This window comes from Serinus canaria, chromosome 14 (genome assembly GCF_022539315.1).
Source record: "Serinus canaria isolate serCan28SL12 chromosome 14, serCan2020, whole genome shotgun sequence".
In the NCBI taxonomy this organism is placed as follows: Eukaryota; Metazoa; Chordata; class Aves; order Passeriformes; family Fringillidae; genus Serinus; species Serinus canaria.
In genome coordinates, this window is record NC_066328.1 from 15,346,587 (window position 1) to 15,365,350 (window position 18,764).

An 18,764-nucleotide genomic window follows, 5' to 3' on the forward strand; every position below is an offset into this window, starting at 1 on the left:
ACTCTGGGTCTCAGCAGGAGACAGGGGCCCCGTGTGGGCCTGGGCTGTGGGGCTGGGGCACAGACAGAGCAGTGACTGGTTTGTCTCTCCCTCCTGCAGGCAGTGACACCGTGGAGGTCCCCGTCCGCCTGATCCCTGGAGAGAGACAGGCAGGAGATGGCACGTCCCTCCCGGAGACACCCAACCCCAAAATGGTGTGCAGGGGCAGGGGACACCTCTGCAGGGCTTTGCCCACGGGTGTGGGGTGGTGTGGCCACAGGAAGGCAGTCTGGGTCCTTTGCTGTGAGCACAGGACGGCAGGAAGAAGGGAATGGTGTGTCTGTGGGTGAATACCTGCAGGGGCTGAGGGTGTCCCTGCCCCTCTCTGAGGTCAGCTCCCTGGGCAATTAGTCACCTTTAATGAGGCTGATGTCTGCCAGAGTCATCCTGCAGCCTCATCAGTGAGAGGCTCTTGGGGGGCTCAGACAGGGCTGGGCAGCCTGGGCTGGGGTGAAGCCCCCCTTTATAGAGTAAGAGATGGTACTGATGGGCCAGAGAGTCCCAGAAAAGTTTGGGTTGGAAGGCACCTCACAGCCCACTCAGTGCCACCCCTGCCACGGCAGGGACACCTCCCACTGTCCCAGGTGCTCCCAGCCCTGCCCAGCCTGGCCTGGGACACTGCCAGGGACCCAGGGGCAGCCACAGCTGCTCTGGGCAGCCGGGTCTGTGGGGACTGTCCTGTCCCCAGGACATGGCAGGTCTGTGGGGCTCCCCAGGCCCTGGCCATGGCAGCAGCTCTGTGTCCTCCCCCAGATGTCAGCTGTGTACGCAGAGCTGGAGAACCGCCTGATCGGGGGCTTTGCTGGCAAGGCGGGCAGCACTGCCCTGCACAGGACATCACCCCCCGCCCCCGAGCTGCCACACGCTGCAGGTACCTCTGGGGGACCTCAGGGCACGGTGGGTGGTGCTGGCCAGGCGGAGGGGGACAAGGCAGTGTCCCCTTGGTGCTGTTTCACAAGGCAGCAGCGATGGTTCTGTGGGTGAGCGTGGGGCTGGCTCTGCAGAGCTCCAGCTGGTGGAGGGCAGTGCTGGGTGTGGGGTGGTGCACACCTGGCATGGGAGCACACCTGGAAAGATCTCTCCCTTTCCCTCCCTTTCCCTCCCTTTCCCTCCCTTTCCCTCCCTTTCCCTCCCTTTCCCTCGTCTTCCCTCTTCTTCCCTCTTCTTCCCTCTTCTTCCCTCTTCTTCCCTCTTCTTCCCTCTTCTTCCCTCTTCCTTTCCTTTTCCCCCTTTTTCCCTTTTCCCCCCTTTTTTTCCCCCTTTTTTCCCCCTTTTTTCCCCCTTTTCCCCCTTTCCCCCTTTTCCCCTTTTCCCCCTTTCCCCCCCTTTTCCCCCTTTTTCCCCCCTTTTCCCCTTTTTTCCCCCTTTCCCCCTTTCTTCCCCCTTTTTCCCCTTTTTCCCCCTTTTCCCCCTTTTTTCCCCCTTTTTTCCCCCTTTTTTCCCCCTTTTCCCCCTTTTCCCCCTTTCCCCTTTCCCTTCCTCTCCCCCCTCTCTCAGGGAGCTGCAGGACACCCTCGCAGCTCTCCCGGGCTCTGTCCCGCAGGTGGCCGCAAGCCGGGGCTGGCGTGGCCGAGCGAGCTGGCGAGCCAGCCCTGCTACTACCGGCTGCACAGCAGCGTGGCCTCGCCGTGCAGCACCGAGTCCAACCCCTACGTCAGCCTGGACAGCAGCCCGGCCCCGTCGCCCAAGCGCCGCCAGTACTCGCCGCTGTCGCGACGGAAGAAGCTCTTCACCTTCTCCCGGCCCCCGCGCAGCCGCGACACCGACCGCTTCCTGGACGCCCTCAGCGAGCAGCTGGGACACCGGGTCACCATCGTGGATGAGTTCCTCACCCCTGAGAATGACTACGAGGAGGTGAGCGCGGCACGGGCTCGCCAGAGCACCGGCTGTGGTGTCCTGGGCATGGAGATGCCCATGTGAGGGTCAGGGGACACGTCCTGGGCTCTGCAGGTGGCAGGAGGGGCAGGACACAGCGGGGGGGTGGGGATGGAGGGATGGATGGAGGGATGGATGGATGGATGTGGGTGGAGGATGATGAGGATAGAGGATGGTGGGTGGAGGATGAGGAGGATGGAAAATGTGGGTGGAAGATGAGGAGGATGGAAGATATGGATGGAAGATGAGGAGGATAGACGATGTGGATGTAGGATGAGGAGGATGGTGGGTGGGGAGGACGAGGAAGATGGAGGATGTGGATGGAGGATGAGGAGGATGGAGAATGGTGGGTGGAGGATAGACGATGTGGATGTAGGATGAGGAGGATGGTGGGTGGGGAGGACGAGGAAGATGGAGGATGTGGATGGAGGATGAGGAGGATGGGGGTTGTGGACGGAGGATGAGGAGGATGGAGAATGTGGATGTAGGATGAGGAAGATGGAGATTGTGGATGGAAGATGAAGAGGATGGTGGGTGAAGGACAAGGAGGATGGAGGATGTGGATGTAGGATGAGGAGGATGGTGGGTGGGGAGGACGAGGAGGATGGGGGTTGTGGATGGAGGATGAGGAGGATGGAGGATGTGGATGTAGGATGAGGAGGATGGAGGATGGTGGCTGGAGGACGAGATGCCACCTTCAGCCTCTGCTCTGTGTGCCCCCAGATGAGTTTCCAGGATGACCAGGGCAGCTACGTCACCAACGATGTCAGCAGCAGCGAGTACATCAGCAGCAGCGACGAGGGCAGCTCCCTGACCTACTCCACGCTCTCGGACCACATCCCCCCTCCTCCGCTCAGCCCCCCGCCCCCGCCGCCCCCCCTGCAGTTCCACGACCCCCAGGGCGGCCCCGCCAAGGCCGAGGCCACCAAGGGCAGCGTGGCCCCCGCGCCCAAGTCCCTGGTGAGCCACCTGCACCCCGTGCCCCCTCCGCCGCCGCCGCCCCCGCCGCCGCCCGTGCCCTGCGCCCCCGCCCTGCACCGCGGGCTGCTGCACCGCCGCAGCGACTCCAACCACATGAGCGTCAAGAGGCTGCGCTGGGAGCAGGTGGAGAACTCGGAGGGCACCATCTGGGGGCAGGTATGACCCGGGAGAGGGGAGGGGGTGAGGTCCTGGGGGTCCCAGCTGCGCCCTGGGGAGCAGTGACTTGTGCTGAGGCTCTGCAGGGCTCCCGTGCGTCCTTTGGCTGTTTGGAACAAACTGCTGGGCTGGGGAGAGGCCCTGGGAAGGCTCTGAGCTGCTGGTTTTGTCTGCAGCGTCCTGGGGAGCACTTCCCTGCCCTGAGGGGTTGCCACAGCCAGGAGCTGCCTCCAGATGTGTTCTGCAGCTGGTGGGGGGGGGTTCAGTGGGAAAGGATGGGGATGGGTGGAGCAGAGAGATGGGAGAGCCCCGAGAGGGCAGGACAGTGGAGGGGACAGCAGAGGTGAGGGGTGAGACAAGACAGGACAGTCCTTTGGCATCGTGGCCATGATGTGGTGCAGAACTCTGGGGGGGATCCCGTCCCTCCCCAGGGTTTAACTCCCAGCCTCTGGTCTCTCCCGGTGTTCAGGCCATGCCCTATTCCCCGTGCCCTGAGCAGCCAGAGGGGAGCTGTGGGATCATCTTCCAGTCCCACAGGCCCTGAAACCCTGCAGGTCCCTCTCCCCAGCACTCCAGGAAGGAATATCCTGGAAAAATCCACCCAGAAATATCCCTGAAGCTCCTGGAATTCCCATTTTATCCTTCAGTGGGGGGATCCTGTGCAAGGAGCAAGTGAAGCCAGAGGTGCTCTGTAGGATTTCAGCTGTGTCAGGAGCTGAGTGAATCTGCAGGGCAGGGGCTGAGCCTCCAGTCTCAGGAGGTGTCACCAGCCTGTCCTGGCTTCTTCTGGGCACACAGAGCTGAGCGTGGGGACAGGGGAAGTGCCAGCACAGGTGGCACCGTGGGGCTGTCCCCGTGCCAGCACAGCTCCTGACTCCTCCTCCCCACAGCTCGGGGAAGACTCGGATTACGACAAGCTGAGTGATATGGTCAAATACCTCGACCTGGAGCTGCACTTTGGGACTCAGAAGCCCACGAGTAAGTACTGAGCCCCAGAACAGGTCCTGGGACCAGCAGGGACTGGTGCCAGCTGGGAGGGACTGGGAGGAGCTGGGGCTCCATGGGCAGCACGGCAATGCCTGTCTGTGACATCACCCGTGGCATGAATTTGTTCATCCTCAGGATTTTGTGGCTGGTGGCACAGTGGATCATTAAGGTGGACATGGTTTCGTTATCTCCCTTAATTATCTCTGCTGCCATGGTCTATTTTCTCTCCACATTTCATTGGGCACTGAAACCCAGCTTGGGGCTTTCACCAATTGCAGCTGCAGTGCTTGAGAACTCTGGAAATGCTGAAAAAGCCATGAAAACATTCCTGTGTCCAGAGAAATCACCGCCAGCAGCACTTTACTCTTTGTGCAAATCATCCGTGGGTGTCCGGCTGGCAGTGGGATGAAATGGGACTCATCTCAGGGGACACTGTTTGTAGGGTGTTTCTGAGCAGTCTGGGATTTGTGTGTGTTTCACCTCTCCTTTTACCTTTTTCAGCTCCAGCTGAGTCCTCCGCTGGGGAGATCTTTGAATTGCAGAATTCAAGGATTCCTGGAGCCATTGCTGTGTGCAAAGCATCCGTCCTCCTCCCTCTCATTCATGGTTTCACTGTTTGCAGGACACTTTTCTTCCCGCTGGAGCCGCCGGAGCCTGTCCTTACCCATGATTAAATCTTTCAGTTTCTCTTCCAGAGCCAACTCTCATGCCTGAAAACTTTAAAAAGAAAGACGTGGTTGAAATTTTGTCCCACAAAAAGGCCTACAACACATGTAAGTGAAGGTACCCCCAAAAGGGGCCCACAGGTGGGATGTAGAGAACTGGAAAGGTAAAGGGAAGGACCACGAGCTCAATCCCATGGGCACAGCTCAGCTGGGATGGACTGGACTCATCCTGCAACCCGGGCAGGGGAAGGAGGGAGCTCTTGGGGAAGGAGGGAGCTCTTGGGGAAGGAGGGAGATGGGATGTGCCCGGTGGTCCTGGGGAGGGCAGACCCCTCAGGAAGCCGGGCAGTGGAGGGGCAGTGCTGCCTCTCCAGGATGTGCTTCTGGTCGGGAGGAGGGTGGGAGGGCTCGGTGGGATCCTGCCAGGGATCCCCCTGGGCCTGGGGGCTGTGGGAGCAGGGCTGGTCCCAGAACAGCCCAGCCTGGGGTGGGAGTGAGGTGTACGTGGTGCCCTGGGGGGCTGCAGGACCAGAGCCACCCGTGGGTCCCCACGCTGCCCCTGCAGGTCCCAGGGAGGGGACAGCGCTCCCTGTGCCAGGCTGTGCCTGCCTGGGCACCTGCACGGGTCTCACTCCCTGGGGACGTTGATGTCCCGCTCCTGTCCCAGTCCTGTACCTGTCCTGCTGGGCAGTGTGTCCGTCCCTCTGTCCTGCTGGGCAGTGTGTCCCTCTGTCCTGCTGGGCAGTGTGTCCATCCCCCTGTCTTGCCGGGCAGTGTGTCCCTCTGTCCCTGCCGGGCAGTGTGTCCCCCACCCTGTCCCTGCCGGGCAGTGTGTCCCTCTGTCCCTGCCGGGCAGTGTGTCCCTCTGTCCCTGCCGGGCAGTGTGTCCCTCTGTCCTGCCGGGCAGTGTGTCCCCCTGTCCCTGCCGGGCAGTGTGTCCCTCTGTCCTGCCGGGCAGTGTGTCCATCCCCCTGTTCCTGCCGGGCAGTGTGTCCCTCTGTCCTGCCGGGCAGTGTGTCCATCCCTCTGTTCCTGCCGGGCAGTGTGTCCCTCTGTCCTGCTGGGCAGTGTGTCCCCAGCACTGCCACACCCCGGTGTCCCCTCCTTCCCCCCAGTGACAGCGCCGTGCCTCCCTCCGCAGCCATCCTGATCGCCCACCTGAAGCTGTCTCACGTGGAGCTGCGGCAGATCCTGATGACGATGGAGACGGATCGCCTGGAGCCCTCCCACATCAAGCAGCTCCTGCTCTACGCCCCGGACGGGGAGGAGGTGCAGCGCTTCCAGAGCTACAAGGAGAGCCCCGGCAAGCTCAGCGAGCCCGACCAGTTCGTGCTGCAGGTGCCTGGGCACCTGGGGGTGGCTGTGTGTGCCTGTCCCTGCCAGCAGGACACTCACACCTGGGGGTGGCTGTGTGTGCCTGTCCCTGCCAGCAGGACACTCACACCTGGGGGTGGCTGTGTGTGCCTGTCCCTGCCAGCAGGACACTGACACCTGGGGGTGGCTGTGTGTGCCTGTCCCTGCCAGCAGGACACTCACACCTGGGGGTGGCTGTGTGTGTCTGTCCCTGCCAGCAGGACACTCACACCTGGGGGTGGCTGTGTGTGCCTGTCCTTGCCAGCAGGACACTCACACCTGGGGCTGTGTGTGCCTGTCCCTGCCAGCAGGACACTGACACCTGGGGGTGGCTGTGTGTGCCTGTCCCTGCCAGCAGGACACTCACACCTGGGGGTGGCTGTGTGTGTCTGTCCCTGCCAGCAGGACACTCACACCTGGGGGTGTGTGTGTCTGTCCCTGCCAGCAGGACACTCACACCTGGGGGTGGCTGTGTGTGCCTGTCCCTGCAGCAGACCTCACCTGGGGGGCTGTGTGTGCCTGTCCTGCCAGCAGGACACTCACACCTGGGGGTGCTGTGTGTGCCTGTCCCTGCCAGCAGGACACTGACACCTGGGGGTGGCTGTGTGTGCCTGTCCCTGCCAGCAGGACACTCACACCTGGGGTGGCTGTGTGTGTCTGTCCCTGCCAGCAGGACACTCACACCTGGGGGTGGCTGTGTGTGCCTGTCCCTGCCAGCAGGACACTGACACCTGGGGGTGCTGTGTGTGCCTGTCCCTGCCAGCAGGACACTGACACCTGGGGGTGGCTGTGTGTCTGTCCCTGCCAGCAGGACACTACACCTGGGGCTGTGTGTGCCTGTCCCTGCCAGCAGGACACTGACACCTGGGGTGGCTGTGTGTCCTGTCCCTGCCAGCAGGACACTGACACCTGGGGGTGTGTGTGTCTGTCCCTGCCAGCAGGACACTGACACCTGGGGGTGGCTGTGTGTGCCTGTCCCTGCCAGCAGGACACTGACACCTGGGGGTGGCTGTGTGTGCCTGTCCCTGCCAGCAGGACACTGACACCTGGGGGTGGCTGTGTGTGCCTGTCCCTGCCAGCAGGACACTGACACCTGGGGGTGGCTGTGTGTGCCTGTCCCTGCCAGCAGGACACTGACACCTGGGGGTGGCTGTGTGTGCCTGTCCCTGCCAGCAGGACACTCACACCTGGGGGTGGCTGTGTGTGCTGTCCCTGCCAGCAGGACACTGACACCTGGGGGTGGCTGGTGTGCCTGTCCTGCCAGCAGGACACTGACACCTGGGGGTGGCTGTGTGTGTGCCTGTCCCTGCCAGCAGGACACTGACACCTGGGGTGGCTGGCTGGGTGTGTGCCTGTCCCTGCCAGCAGGACACTCACACCTGGGGGTGGCTGTGTGTGCCTGTCCCTGCCAGCAGGACACTGACACCTGGGGGTGGCTGTGTGTGCCTGTCCCTGCCAGCAGGACACTCACACCTGGGGGTGGCTGGTGTGTGCCTGTCCCTGCCAGCAGGACACTCACACCTGGGGGTGGCTGTGTGTGCCTGTCCCTGCCAGCAGGACACTCACACCTGGGGTGGCTGTGTGTGCCTGTCCCTGCCAGCAGGACACTGACACCTGGGGGTGGCTGGTGTGTGTGCCTGTCCCTGCCAGCAGGACACTGACACTGGGGGTGGCTGTGTGTGTCTGTCCCTGCCCAGACACCACCTGGGGGGCTGTGGGCCTGTCCGCCAGCAGGACACTCACCTGGGGGTGGCTGTGTGTGCCTGTCCCTGCCAGCAGGACACTGACACCTGGGGGCGGCTGTGTGTTGTGCCTGTCCCTGCCAGCAGGACACTGACACTGGGGGTGGCTGTGTGTGCCTGTCCCTGCCAGCAGGACACTGACACCTGGGGGTGCTGTGGTGCCTGTCCCTGCCAGCAGGACACTCACACCTGGGGGTGCTGTGTGTGCCTGTCCCTGCCAGCAGGACACTGACACCTGGGGGTGTGTGCTGTCCCCCCGGACACTCACCTGGGGGTGGTTGTGCCTGTCCTGCCAGCAGGACACTGACACCTGGGGGTGGCTGTGTGTGCCTGTCCCTGCCAGCAGGACACTCACACCTGGGGTGCTGTGTGTGCCTGTCCCTGCCAGCAGGACACTGACACCTGGGGGTGGCTGTGTGTGTCTGTCCCTGCCAGCAGGACACTCACACCTGGGGGTGGCTGTGTGTGCCTGTCCCTGCCAGCAGGACACTCACACCTGGGGGTGGCTGTGTGTGTGCCTGTCCCTGCCAGCAGGACACTGACACCTGGGGGTGGCTGTGTGTGCCTGTCCCTGCCAGCAGGACACTGACACCTGGGGGTGGCTGTGTGTGTCTGTCCCTGCCAGGAGGACACTGACACCTGGGGGTGGCTGTGTGTGCCTGTCCCTGCCAGCAGGACACTGACACCTGGGGGTGGCTGTGTGTGCCTGTCCCTGCCAGCAGGACACTCACACCTGGGGCTGGTGGCACTGGGACCATGGGGGTGATGCCTGGTTGATGCCTGGGGGGTCTGGCAGCTCCCAGGGGCTGGTTCAGAGCTGCAGAGCCACCACAATGTTTGCTCCCTGGTGACAGTGGCTTTGCCCAGCTCTGATTTATATTCTGTTGACAAAGTCACCCGTGGGTGTTGGTGTGGAAGTGCCCATCCCTGGCAGCACACCCACCCAGCCTCTCCCTGTGCCACCTGCAGCTCCTGCTGCATGCCCAGGGCAGCAGAGGGGGGGTGTGGCACTGCAGATGGTGGCACTGCCCGGCAGATGGTGGCCCTGCCCTGCAGGTGGTGGCCCTGGATGGTGACCCTGCCCAGGGTGACCCTGCCCATGGTGACCCTGCCCTCCTTTGCCCAGATGCTGTCGGTGCCCGAGTACAAGATCCGCCTGCGCAGCCTGCACTTCAAGACCACCCTGCAGGAGAAGACCGAGGAGATCAAAGCCAGCTATGAGTGCATTTGCAAGGCCTCCCTGGAGCTGAAAAGCAGCAAGAAGCTGGCAAAGATCCTGGAGGTCAGAGCTGTCCCTTCTCCCTGTGACAGTCACCACCAGTCCCTGTGCACCCCCACACTGCCCTTCCCCCCGAGGAGGTGTTTTTGGGATCCTGGGCTGGGCTGTGCCTGGCAGAGAGAGAACAAATTCCACTGCAGGTCCTCTGTGACCCTCCTCAGATGAGCTGTCCCAAATTGCTGTTAATTCATTTGGGTTTGCTTTAAAAAATAAAAAAAAGGCAGGTGGGACAAATGAGGTCGCTGTGTGCTCAGAGGCATTTGCAGATGGGTGATGAAACTCCTCAGTTTCACTGCTCAGGTCACTCCTCCTGGCCAGTGACCCCCCTGGGGACAGTGTTCATCTGCACATGACAGGGTGGGGAACAGGGATTCAGAGTCCTGGGAGATGGGGGGACACAGGGGCTGGAGGTGAGCAGCCCCCCATCCCCTGCTCTCCCCTTTGCAGTTCGTGCTGGCCATGGGAAACTACCTGAACAACGGGCAGCCCAAGACCAGCAAAACCACAGGCTTTAAAATCAACTTCCTCACCGAGGTGAGGAGAGCAGGCTCGCTCCTGGGGCAGGGCACAGCCAGCTGGGAGCTCCCTGTGCCCACACAGCTGCTCTCAAAGGAGGCCCTGGGTGCCAGGGAGGGTGCAGGGGGCTGGGTTATCCACAGGGGGACTTGAGAGAGGCTCTGCTGTGGCTCTGGGTGGGAATCCTGCCCAGCTGGGGCTGGCCAGGGCCCAGGTGTGGGTGGGAGAGGTGCTGACCCCAGAGGGGCTGCACTGGGACTCCTGAGGGGTGGGGACAGGGGACAGCCCTGCCCTGCAGGAGGGGCATCTCCACAGCCCTCATCAGTAAACCCTGAATGTCTGTAGACATGAAATGTGCAGTTTAACCCTCAACCCCAGTGGGGCTGAGCCAGGAGCAGGCACCCCGCTCCCTCTGCAGGGGGATCCTCACTCCTTCTGCTTTGCTGCAGCTGAACACCACCAAGACTGTGGATGGGAAATCCACCTTCCTGCACATTCTTGCCAAATCCCTCAGCCAACACTTCCCAGAGCTCCTGGGCTTTGCCAAGGACCTTCCCACGGTGCCGCTGGCTGCCAAAGGTAAAGGAGAGGTGGGCTGCACTGCCTCTGGGCTGGGGGTGAGCCCGGGCTCAGCCTGGAGCTGCACAGCCTGGCAGGGGCAGGATGGGAGCCTGAGCAAGTGAGCAAAGGTCCTGAGCAGGAGGAGAGCCTTAGGAAGGGCCAGCTCAGTGACAGTGAGGTGTCACCCATCCCACACTGCTGCACGTGGCAGTGCCTGGGCGAGGCTCTGTCCCCTGCCCTGGTGCTCCCTTCTGCCTTGAGACCATGATTCCCACCTTCAGAGGCATCCTGGAGGTGCTGGGGAGGCAGAGGAAGTGGAAGTGCCAGGGGATGGTGTGCCCCAGCCTCCACCCAGGTGTGCAGGTGCTGCTGCAGGTGCCAGCACTGCACTGCCACTGTCACCTGTGCTGCAGGACCTCGGGGAGGGGTCTCAGTTCAGTCACAGCTGGGTCGCCTTGACCGAGGACCCTCTAGCTCAGTTTTCAGCAATGAAAACCCATCACACACATGCTGGGGCTGTTCTCCATCCTCTGGAGCTGGGGGTGTCACAAGAGGCTGGCAGGTGTGACCCAGGGGCAGGGCAGAGCCCATCCCTGTGCTGGCACTGCCAGGGAGCCTCCAGTGCTGGGGCAGCTCTGGGCCCTCACAACAGGGACATGGAGGGGCTGGAGCATGGCCTGGGAAGGGAATGGGGCTGGGGAAGGGGCTGGAGAATTCCTGAGGGAGCTGGGAAGGGGCTCAGCCTGGAGCAAAGGAGGCTCAGGGGGCCCTTGTGGCTCTGCACAGCTCCTGCCAGGAGGGGACAGCCGGGGGGTCGGGCTGTGCTCCAGGGAACAGGGACAGGAGCAGAGGGAACGGCCTCAGGCTGGGCCAGGGCAGGCTCAGGGTGGATTTTTGGGAGAATTTCCTCCTGGAGGGGCTGCCCAGCCCTGGCACAGCTGCCCAGGGCAGGGGTGGGGTCCCCATCCCCGAGGAGATTTAACAGCCCTGTGCATGTGGCACTTGGGGACATGGGATAGTGCTGGCTTTGGCAGAGCTGGGGAAGCAGTTGGAATGGATGACCTTGGAGGGCTTTCCCAGCCTAAATGATTCCACAATCTGTGATTTTAATGAATCTCTACCAAGCAGGAGCTGCATTCCCCTTGCACAGCATCCCCTGCTGTTTGTGAGCAATTCCCTGGGGAATTAGTGCTAAGGTGGGTAAATAAAGGAGCAAACTCCAGCCTGGAGCTGTAAATTTCCACTGGAGGAAGGTCTGTACCTGGAGCTTTCCCAGCTGGAATTTGTATCTGGCCTAACTCTTGAATAACCCTTCCATCACTGGAGGCTCCCAGCTGCCCAAACTCCTGGCACTGTGTCCCCCTGTCCTGATGTCCTGTGTCCCTCCTGGGTGTCCATCACCAGGAGCTCTGGCTGCTCCCTGTCCTTGCCATGGCTGGGCTCTCCTGGCTGCTCTGGGTGTGAGCACCAAGAGCTCCTGGTGACCTGCTGGTCCCAGCAGCACTGTCTGTCTGTCCACCCTGCCTGGACAGCAGGACATGGGCACAGAGCAGTGTGGACAGACAGACTGACTGTCACTACAGGACACGAAAGAACACCAGGGCACCCCGCTGCTCTCAAGGTGAAGAAAAAGGAAGTTTAATTTCTGACTCCAGCATTTACAGATTTCCAAAAGTGACAGCGGGTTGGAGGGTGACAGTGCCACCTCTCCAATGGCACTGGACCAACCAACAGCCCATCAGATTTCTCCTCCTCCAGAAAAGAATGCCAAACAATGAGTTATTAACAGAAAGGGTGCGAGAGAGTTCGTTACAAGGATGTAAAGGCTCAGAAAATCTTAAAAAATCAGGGCAACAACTGCCCCCTGGCCCACGCTGCTCACCTCGCTGTGCCATGGGAGCAGACCCAGCCCCCTAGGTGTGCCAGCCCCTGGGTGTGCCAGCCCCCCGTGTGCCAGCCCCGCTGACCCCGCTGTCCCCTGCAGTGAACCAGAGGACCCTGACAGCCGACCTGAAGGACCTGCACAGCACGGTGAGTGACATCCAGAAGGCGTGTCACAGCATGCCCGCCACCGCCGAGGACAGGTTTGCCATTGTCATGACTGTATCCTTCTGTGAGGGGGGAACCCAGCTCGGGGTGCCCCCAGGGACCCCCTGCCACTGCCTGGGGGCTCCCTGCACAGGGAGCTGTGCCTGGCACTGCCTGGCACTGCTGGGAGCTGTCCCCTCTCTCGGCCAGCCCGGAGCAGGTTTGGGGGTGTCCCTGTGTGACACAGCCCCGGGGAACGTGCTGGGACAGCTGTCCTTGGGAGCTGTGCTGACAGGGACAGCTGAGCCTGCCAGCACCTCCACGTGTGCCTGTGCAGCTGCTGCCAGCTGGGCTGGAGCCCAGCCATCTGATAAGAGATTGATAAGGGGTTGGGGTCCCTGCCAGAGCAGCTCTTTGTCCTTAAGCCAAGCCCTGCAGTCCTTCCTGGAGAGTGCCCAGCCTGCCATGCGCTCCCTGGACGACCTGCAGCACAAGGCCATGGAGGAGTTCAGCAAGGTGCTGTCCTTCTTCGGGGAGGACTCAAAAATGACAACTTCTGAAGCCTTCTTTGGCATTTTTGCAGAATTCATGAGCAAGTTTGAGGTGAGTGGCACCTTTCCAAGGCAGCAGGTATCTCCTGAGGGTGTCACTGAGGGTGTCAATGAGGTGTGTGACTGGGATGGGGTTTGGTGAGCAGCTGTACTTCAGTGAGATGAACTTTTCTAGCACACAAACCAGCTGGCCACGGTGGGACACTGAGGGAGGCCCCAAGCACAAGCCCCAGGGGAGAGTGATGTGATTGTTCATGGAGTCCTGGAACGGTTTTGGTTGAAAAGGACCCTAAAGATCACCCATGTCCCACCCCCTGCCTTGGCAGGGGCACCTCCCACTGCCCCAGGCTGCTCCAAGCCCTGTCCAACCTGGCCTTGGGCACTGCCAGGGATCCAGGGGCAGCCACAGCTGCTCTGGGCACCTGTGCCAGTACCCTGAAGCTCCTCCTGCCCCAGCAGCCCCACTCAGCAGTGCCCTTTGTGTCCCACAGCGGGCTCTCAGTGACGTGCAGGTGGGCGAGAGCCAGCGCAGCCCCAGGATGACCTCTCCCCTCGCCTGGTGACGGCCTGCAGCCACCCGAGGTGCAACAACTCCTTGCCAACAAAGTGCAATTTGCTCCTGTCCAGTCTGGTTGTAAATACGCTGCTGCCACCTGCCACCACCCAGCAGGGTCACAGACAGAGGGGTCGGGGCAGGAGGACACTGAGAAGGCACTGCAGGTGACAGAGGGCGACACCAAGATAAACCCTGCACCGGTCCTGACAGAGCTTCCTTAGCACCCTCCGCTTCCAGGGGATCCCTGAGCCCGGGGTTTTGTGTCCATCTGGTAAAACCCCACTGTCCCACGTTTCCCACACACCCGTGGCTGGCCCCAGCAGCCGCTGGAGACCTTCCCCACAGCTCCACGGGCTCTGCCTGAGCCTGGGGGCTCTGCCCAGGCAGCCCTGGGCTGGGGGAGAGCCTGGCCACAGAGCCCCTGGGCAGCCAGAGCAGCTCAGCAGGGAAGGGAGCAGGGGGATGAGCAGCAGGGCAGCCACCTCCACTCCTCTGGGACCCTGGGGATGCTGCTGAGTCCTGTCCCCTCTCCAAACCCCTCCACCCTGGGGCAGAGCACGAGGGGCTGGAGCTGCACCTGCCCAGAGGGGAACAGTGGAGCAGAGAGCACTGGAGGTGGCCCAGAAGCTTCAGTTCCCTTCTCCTGGCAGCCAGTGGCAATGGAAAGCAGCAGGACCTTGCAGAGCCCTTCTGGCACATCCCTGTGGTCCCGAGGATGGATCCGGTCTGATCCTTCCAGCTCACGGGTCCTTCCTGGCCCTCAGCTCTGCACAAAGCTGTGCCAGAGGCTGACAGACCTTGAAACCCTCCCAAGAGTGTAACACCATCAGCACGAGGTTGTTGGACCTCGCCAGCTGACAGCCCTGAGCATTCCGATGCCTCCTTGGAAAGCACGGAATCCCCGAGAGCCTGGAAGGGAGCAGGAGTGCTGTGCAGCCCCAGGGGCTGCTCCGGGGCACGGCAGGGGCAGGGGGGAACAGGGCACCCCCTGCTGCAGTCGGGAGGGGTTTAAACGCTGATAACAGCTGTCAGTCTGTCTGTGCGTGTGGCACCTGGGCACAGTGCTGGGGGCAGTGGTGGCTTCGGCACAGCAGGGCACGCAGCTGGGCTGGATGACCTTAGAGGGCTTTCCCAACCTAAATGATTCCACGGTTCTGGGAGTTCCTTTACTCTAGGAGCAGTTTTCATGGGGGATATCCCAGGGAGCTCCAGAAGTGTCCACGGCCACCTCCCGGCGTGCACACCCTCCTCCAGATGTGCACACCCCCTCCCGCCATGCCCATCCCTCTCTCCCCATGGCCCGGCTGTCTCTCAGCTGCCTGGATCCCCCTGGATCCCCCCGTTGTGCCCCCGGCACGGAGGGACAGCGTTCCACGGCCACTGCATGCGCCTGCGGGGGCTCTCCAGCTCTCCACGCTTCGTGAGCATCCTCTCCGTGCAAAACCCACCCGTGTCCCTCCGGCCTCCTCCCCAGTCCCTCCGGCCCCTCCCCAGTCCCTCCTGCCCCTCCCCGGTCCCTCCTGCCCCTCCCCAGTCCCTCCGGCCCCCCCCGGTCCCGCATCCCCCCCGCTCACCCCGCATCCCGCACCGTGTAGTTCCCGCCTGCCCCCGAGGCCAGAGCAAGGGCTCGTCCCGCAGCCGCCGCCCAAGGGCACAATCACCGACCGGTGCATTATTTACGGGAGACCTTACGACCCTCGGATCTCCGGGTTTTGGTATTTTTTTAAACCCTGCTGTAGAAAGTGAAGTATATTTTCACGAGTGTTCTCCGTTTATACAGCTTTAAGTGCCAGGTAGTGGGTAGCCTTGTGTTCCCAGAGGTCCAGGACAGGGCCACGCTCCCTCTGCTCCTCTCTCCCTTTTGGATGTTGCACACTGCATTCTGTTGATTTTCCCCCCCCCTTTTTTTTAAAACAACATGTCCAATATTTAAACCACCAGAGGTTCTTTTGAAGCTGTCCTGACAGAAGATGCTGTACATAGATTTTGCTACACGTTGTAACTTTCTGAAGTAGTTAGAACTCCAATCCCTTTGGTATTTTTATGTGAATATTTTCAAAAAGCCAGAACTTCTGGTGATATGATTTGATAACGGGACGATGTATATTCACAGTTCAGTCTCTACCCAATGCCCATGTGCTATTCCTAAAATAAAGCTACTGCCTTCTGCCTCCTGACTGCACAGACCTCTGCCTTCTGTCCAGACGTGCTGCTGGTGCTGGTGTGAGGGATTCTGCACCTTCTGCACTTGTTAATCCTGCCTCTGACACCCGCAGGGTCTCACCTGGCTGGGCTGGGGCTGGTGTGGAGAAGGACCTTCCTGCCCCTCAGCATCCAGGCTGGAGGGATCAAAATGAGCAGCAAATTCTTAAAATAGTAGGGATTTTTAACTCCAGCCTTCAGAAGAAAACATTTAGTGAACTCTATGAGCCAGTGAATTGTTTCCCTCTGAAAAAGAATTCTTGGCCGAGGCTGAGTTTATGTCCCGGGGCGATTTATCTCCCGTGACGCTCGGAGCAGACGGACAGGAGCAGCTCCCTATCAGGTGCTGTGCTTCAGCCGGTTCACAGCAGGCTGCTGGAGCCCTGGGAGCTCCCCGGGGCTGGAACAGCTCCGTGCAGAGCCACCCACAGTGTCCCTCGCTGGGCACGTCATCTCCTTCCCTGGAGCCACTGAAACCACGGGATGCCGGAGATGCGCTCCAGGGAGCGGGGAGGGTGGACCTGGTGACCTCCGAGGGGCCCGTGCAACCTGACCCATCCTGAAATTCCATTTGAAGTTCTCCGACTCCTCCTGCCCCCAGGGACCGGCCCAGCGCGGCTGCCGCAGCTGCAGTGCCGGGCTGAGCCCCAAAACCAGCAGGAATAATGCACAGAGCCCCATTCCTGAGCCCCAAAACCAGCAGGAATAATGCACAGAGCCCCATTCCTGAGCCCCAAAACCAGCAGGAATAATGCACAGAGCCCCATTCCTGAGCCCCAAAACCAGCAGGAATAATGCACAGAGCCCCATTCCTGAGCCCCAAAACCAGCAGGAATAATGCACAGAGCCCCATTCCTGAGCCCCAAAACCAGCAGGAATGGTGTCCCAGGCTGAGCCCATAAAGCAGCAGGAATGGTGTCCCACAGCCCCATAAAGCAGCAGGAACGGTGTCCCAGAGCCCCATAAAGAAGCAGCAGGAATGGTTTTCCAGGCTGAGCCCATAAAGCAGCAGGAATGGTGTCCCACAGCCCCATAAAGCAGCAGGAATGGTGTCCCACAGCCCCACAAACCAGCAGGAATGGTATCCCACAGCCCCATAAAGCAGCAGGAATGGTGTCCCACAGCCCCACAAACCAGCAGGAATGGTATCCCACAGCCCCATAAAGCAGCAGGAATGGTGTCCCACAGCCCCATTCCCCACGTCTCACACCGTTCCCTGCACACCCCCCTCTCCTGGGTTCTGGTAACTTTTCTGCAGGCACAAGGTAATTCCTGCCTGGAGCCAGCACCTTTGAGCCTCAGTCAGGATTCCTGGGTCAGCCCTGCCCACGGGATCATCCTCCCAGGAAAGCCTGGCCTTGGAAAGGAAGCACCAGCTCAGGCAGCAGCCAGGGCAGGGCAGGGAGCACAGCCCGGGCTGCTCCTGCTCCACGGGTGTCACTTCCATCCCCTGACAAACACTGGGAAATGGTGTCCCTGGAAATCCCAGCTTCCATTCCAAACCTCAGGTGATTTTGGGATTTCAATCAAGAAACAGAGGGGAAAAGACCTCGGAGAGGAAAGGAGCTTGAGCACAGTCAGGGTGGATCACAGCTGGGCACATTTGTACCAGGCAAAGTGGGACCACCTGGGAACCTCCCTATAAGTGCCTTGATTGTGGCTGGAAGGGCCACGAGCTGTAATTACTCTCCAGGTGCCATGAAAGATGCCAAAGGGACAAAGAAGCCTGGAAGGGTAGTAAGTCAAGGGGAAAAAGGTGGCACAGGCTGGGAGGCAGCACACGGCACCTGAGCCCTTGAGGATCCACCTTCAGGAAAATTTGGGGTTTCCAAATCATAGCAGATCAAACCAACACATCCAATTACAAGACTGAAAGAGCTCCAGTTGTGTTCATCAGAGCTGTGACTGGGGAACAATGAGGTAAAATACAGACACTGTTTTTTTCATGGAATCATCAAGTTTGCACTGGAAGGGACTTTGAAGATCATTCACCCCTGGGACACCTTCCCCTGTCCCAGGCTGCTCCAAGCCCTGTGCAGCCCTGCCTTGGACATTCCCAGGCATGGAGCAGCCACAGTTTCTCCTGTGCCAGGGCCTCCCCACCCTCATAGGGAAGAATTTATTCCCAATATCCCAGCTGGGATACTGGCAGGTTCAAATGCCCTTAGTGGATCACCTACAGTAAAATCCCTGCTGGGAACTTCAAGGCTGGGACAAGGATTAGGCTTGTGAGGGTGCAGTGCCCATTCTCCATCCACCCTGCAGGCTGGTGGGTGACCTGCCCAGCCAGGGGCTCCTCAGCAGTGCTGCTGGGCTCTGGGCACCCCAGTTCTGGGATTTATGAGCTGCTCCTGCCATGGTCACGGTGCTGTGAGGTCCCTCTTCAGCATCACTCTCTGTGTTTTGGCCCCGGTGGTTTGTCAGGGATTTCAGACAGATGATGCAGAAGACAAACCTCCAGCCTGTTGCCAGAGAGGGACTCGGTTCTGGGATTAACCTCCAGCCTCAGCAGCGTGCCACAAATCCCAGCCCACGGAGGGATCCTGCGCTCTGCGAGGCTCAGGCACAAACACAGACACAGGACAGGCTGTCAGCTCCTCCCTGTGCCACGGGCCGTCAGCTCCAGAGGACATCAGCCCTGATTTTTTATTGTTCTGTGTGCCTTGCATAGAGCACAGATTGCTTAAGAGAATGGCACTCCGTGGAGTTTGACCCGGGAGCCCTGATAGTGAAAATAATGCACTTCTCACCAGAGCCACGGGAGACCAAAAGAGTAACTTCGGTCAATTAGTTTAACTTTGACTATAAATATTCCTTCTCATCCCTTGTGACCCTGTTAACAGCTCCGCTGGCAAACCCCGATTCTCTGGCAATATTTAAGCTGCCTGTCAGTTGGCAGAGCCCTGCTGGTGCCCGGCGCGGGGAGCAGAATAAGACCCGGCTGAGCGCAGTAAGTTCCCTTTCAGTTCTACCTCGAGTCGGGAGCTCCGTCGGGTTCGGGGCTCTGCCGGGCTGCTCTGGGCCCCGGCGAGCCGCGGCGGCCGGAGGAGGTGGATGGAGCCGGGGATGCTTTAAAAACTGCCCGAGGAGGCATTTGGAGCGCCGCGGTGCCTCGAGAGCCACGTGGGCTGCGCCGCTGATACAGGGCCGGCTGAGCGGCTTCATTCCCATGCCACGGCTGTCCCTTCCTCACAATCTCTGGCGAGGAAAGCGCCGCCGCCTGTGCCAGGCACCGGGGGACAGCGGGCTGTGAGCTGAATTCACAACACGGGC

General features: G+C 60.8%; 1 protein-coding gene and 1 long non-coding RNA gene across 2 annotated transcripts in view; one reads left to right on the plus strand and one right to left on the minus strand.

Moving 5' to 3' along the window:
- Window positions 1-14,771, plus strand: part of GRID2IP (Grid2 interacting protein) — a 36,779-nt gene extending 22,008 nt beyond the window's left edge. The window contains exons 10-22 of the mRNA XM_050980289.1: window positions 100-194; window positions 793-936; window positions 1,594-1,893; window positions 2,638-3,051; window positions 3,942-4,029; window positions 4,734-4,811; window positions 5,845-6,041; window positions 8,925-9,080; window positions 9,525-9,611; window positions 10,043-10,172; window positions 12,139-12,257; window positions 12,621-12,785; window positions 13,225-14,771. Coding sequence (XP_050836246.1) covers window positions 100-194; window positions 793-936; window positions 1,594-1,893; window positions 2,638-3,051; window positions 3,942-4,029; window positions 4,734-4,811; window positions 5,845-6,041; window positions 8,925-9,080; window positions 9,525-9,611; window positions 10,043-10,172; window positions 12,139-12,257; window positions 12,621-12,785; window positions 13,225-13,296 — 2,045 coding nt within the window. The 3' untranslated portion in view covers window positions 13,297-14,771. The remainder of the gene's footprint in view (window positions 1-99; window positions 195-792; window positions 937-1,593; window positions 1,894-2,637; window positions 3,052-3,941; window positions 4,030-4,733; window positions 4,812-5,844; window positions 6,042-8,924; window positions 9,081-9,524; window positions 9,612-10,042; window positions 10,173-12,138; window positions 12,258-12,620; window positions 12,786-13,224) is intronic.
- On the minus strand, window positions 35-2,564 carry LOC127060175 (uncharacterized). The gene is made up of 3 exons (XR_007778877.1): window positions 1,773-2,564; window positions 915-1,089; window positions 35-135 (listed from the first exon to the last, which is right to left on the minus strand). It is a non-coding gene; the product is annotated as an uncharacterized LOC127060175 (long non-coding RNA).
- Window positions 14,772-18,764: the final 3,993 nt, after the last annotated feature.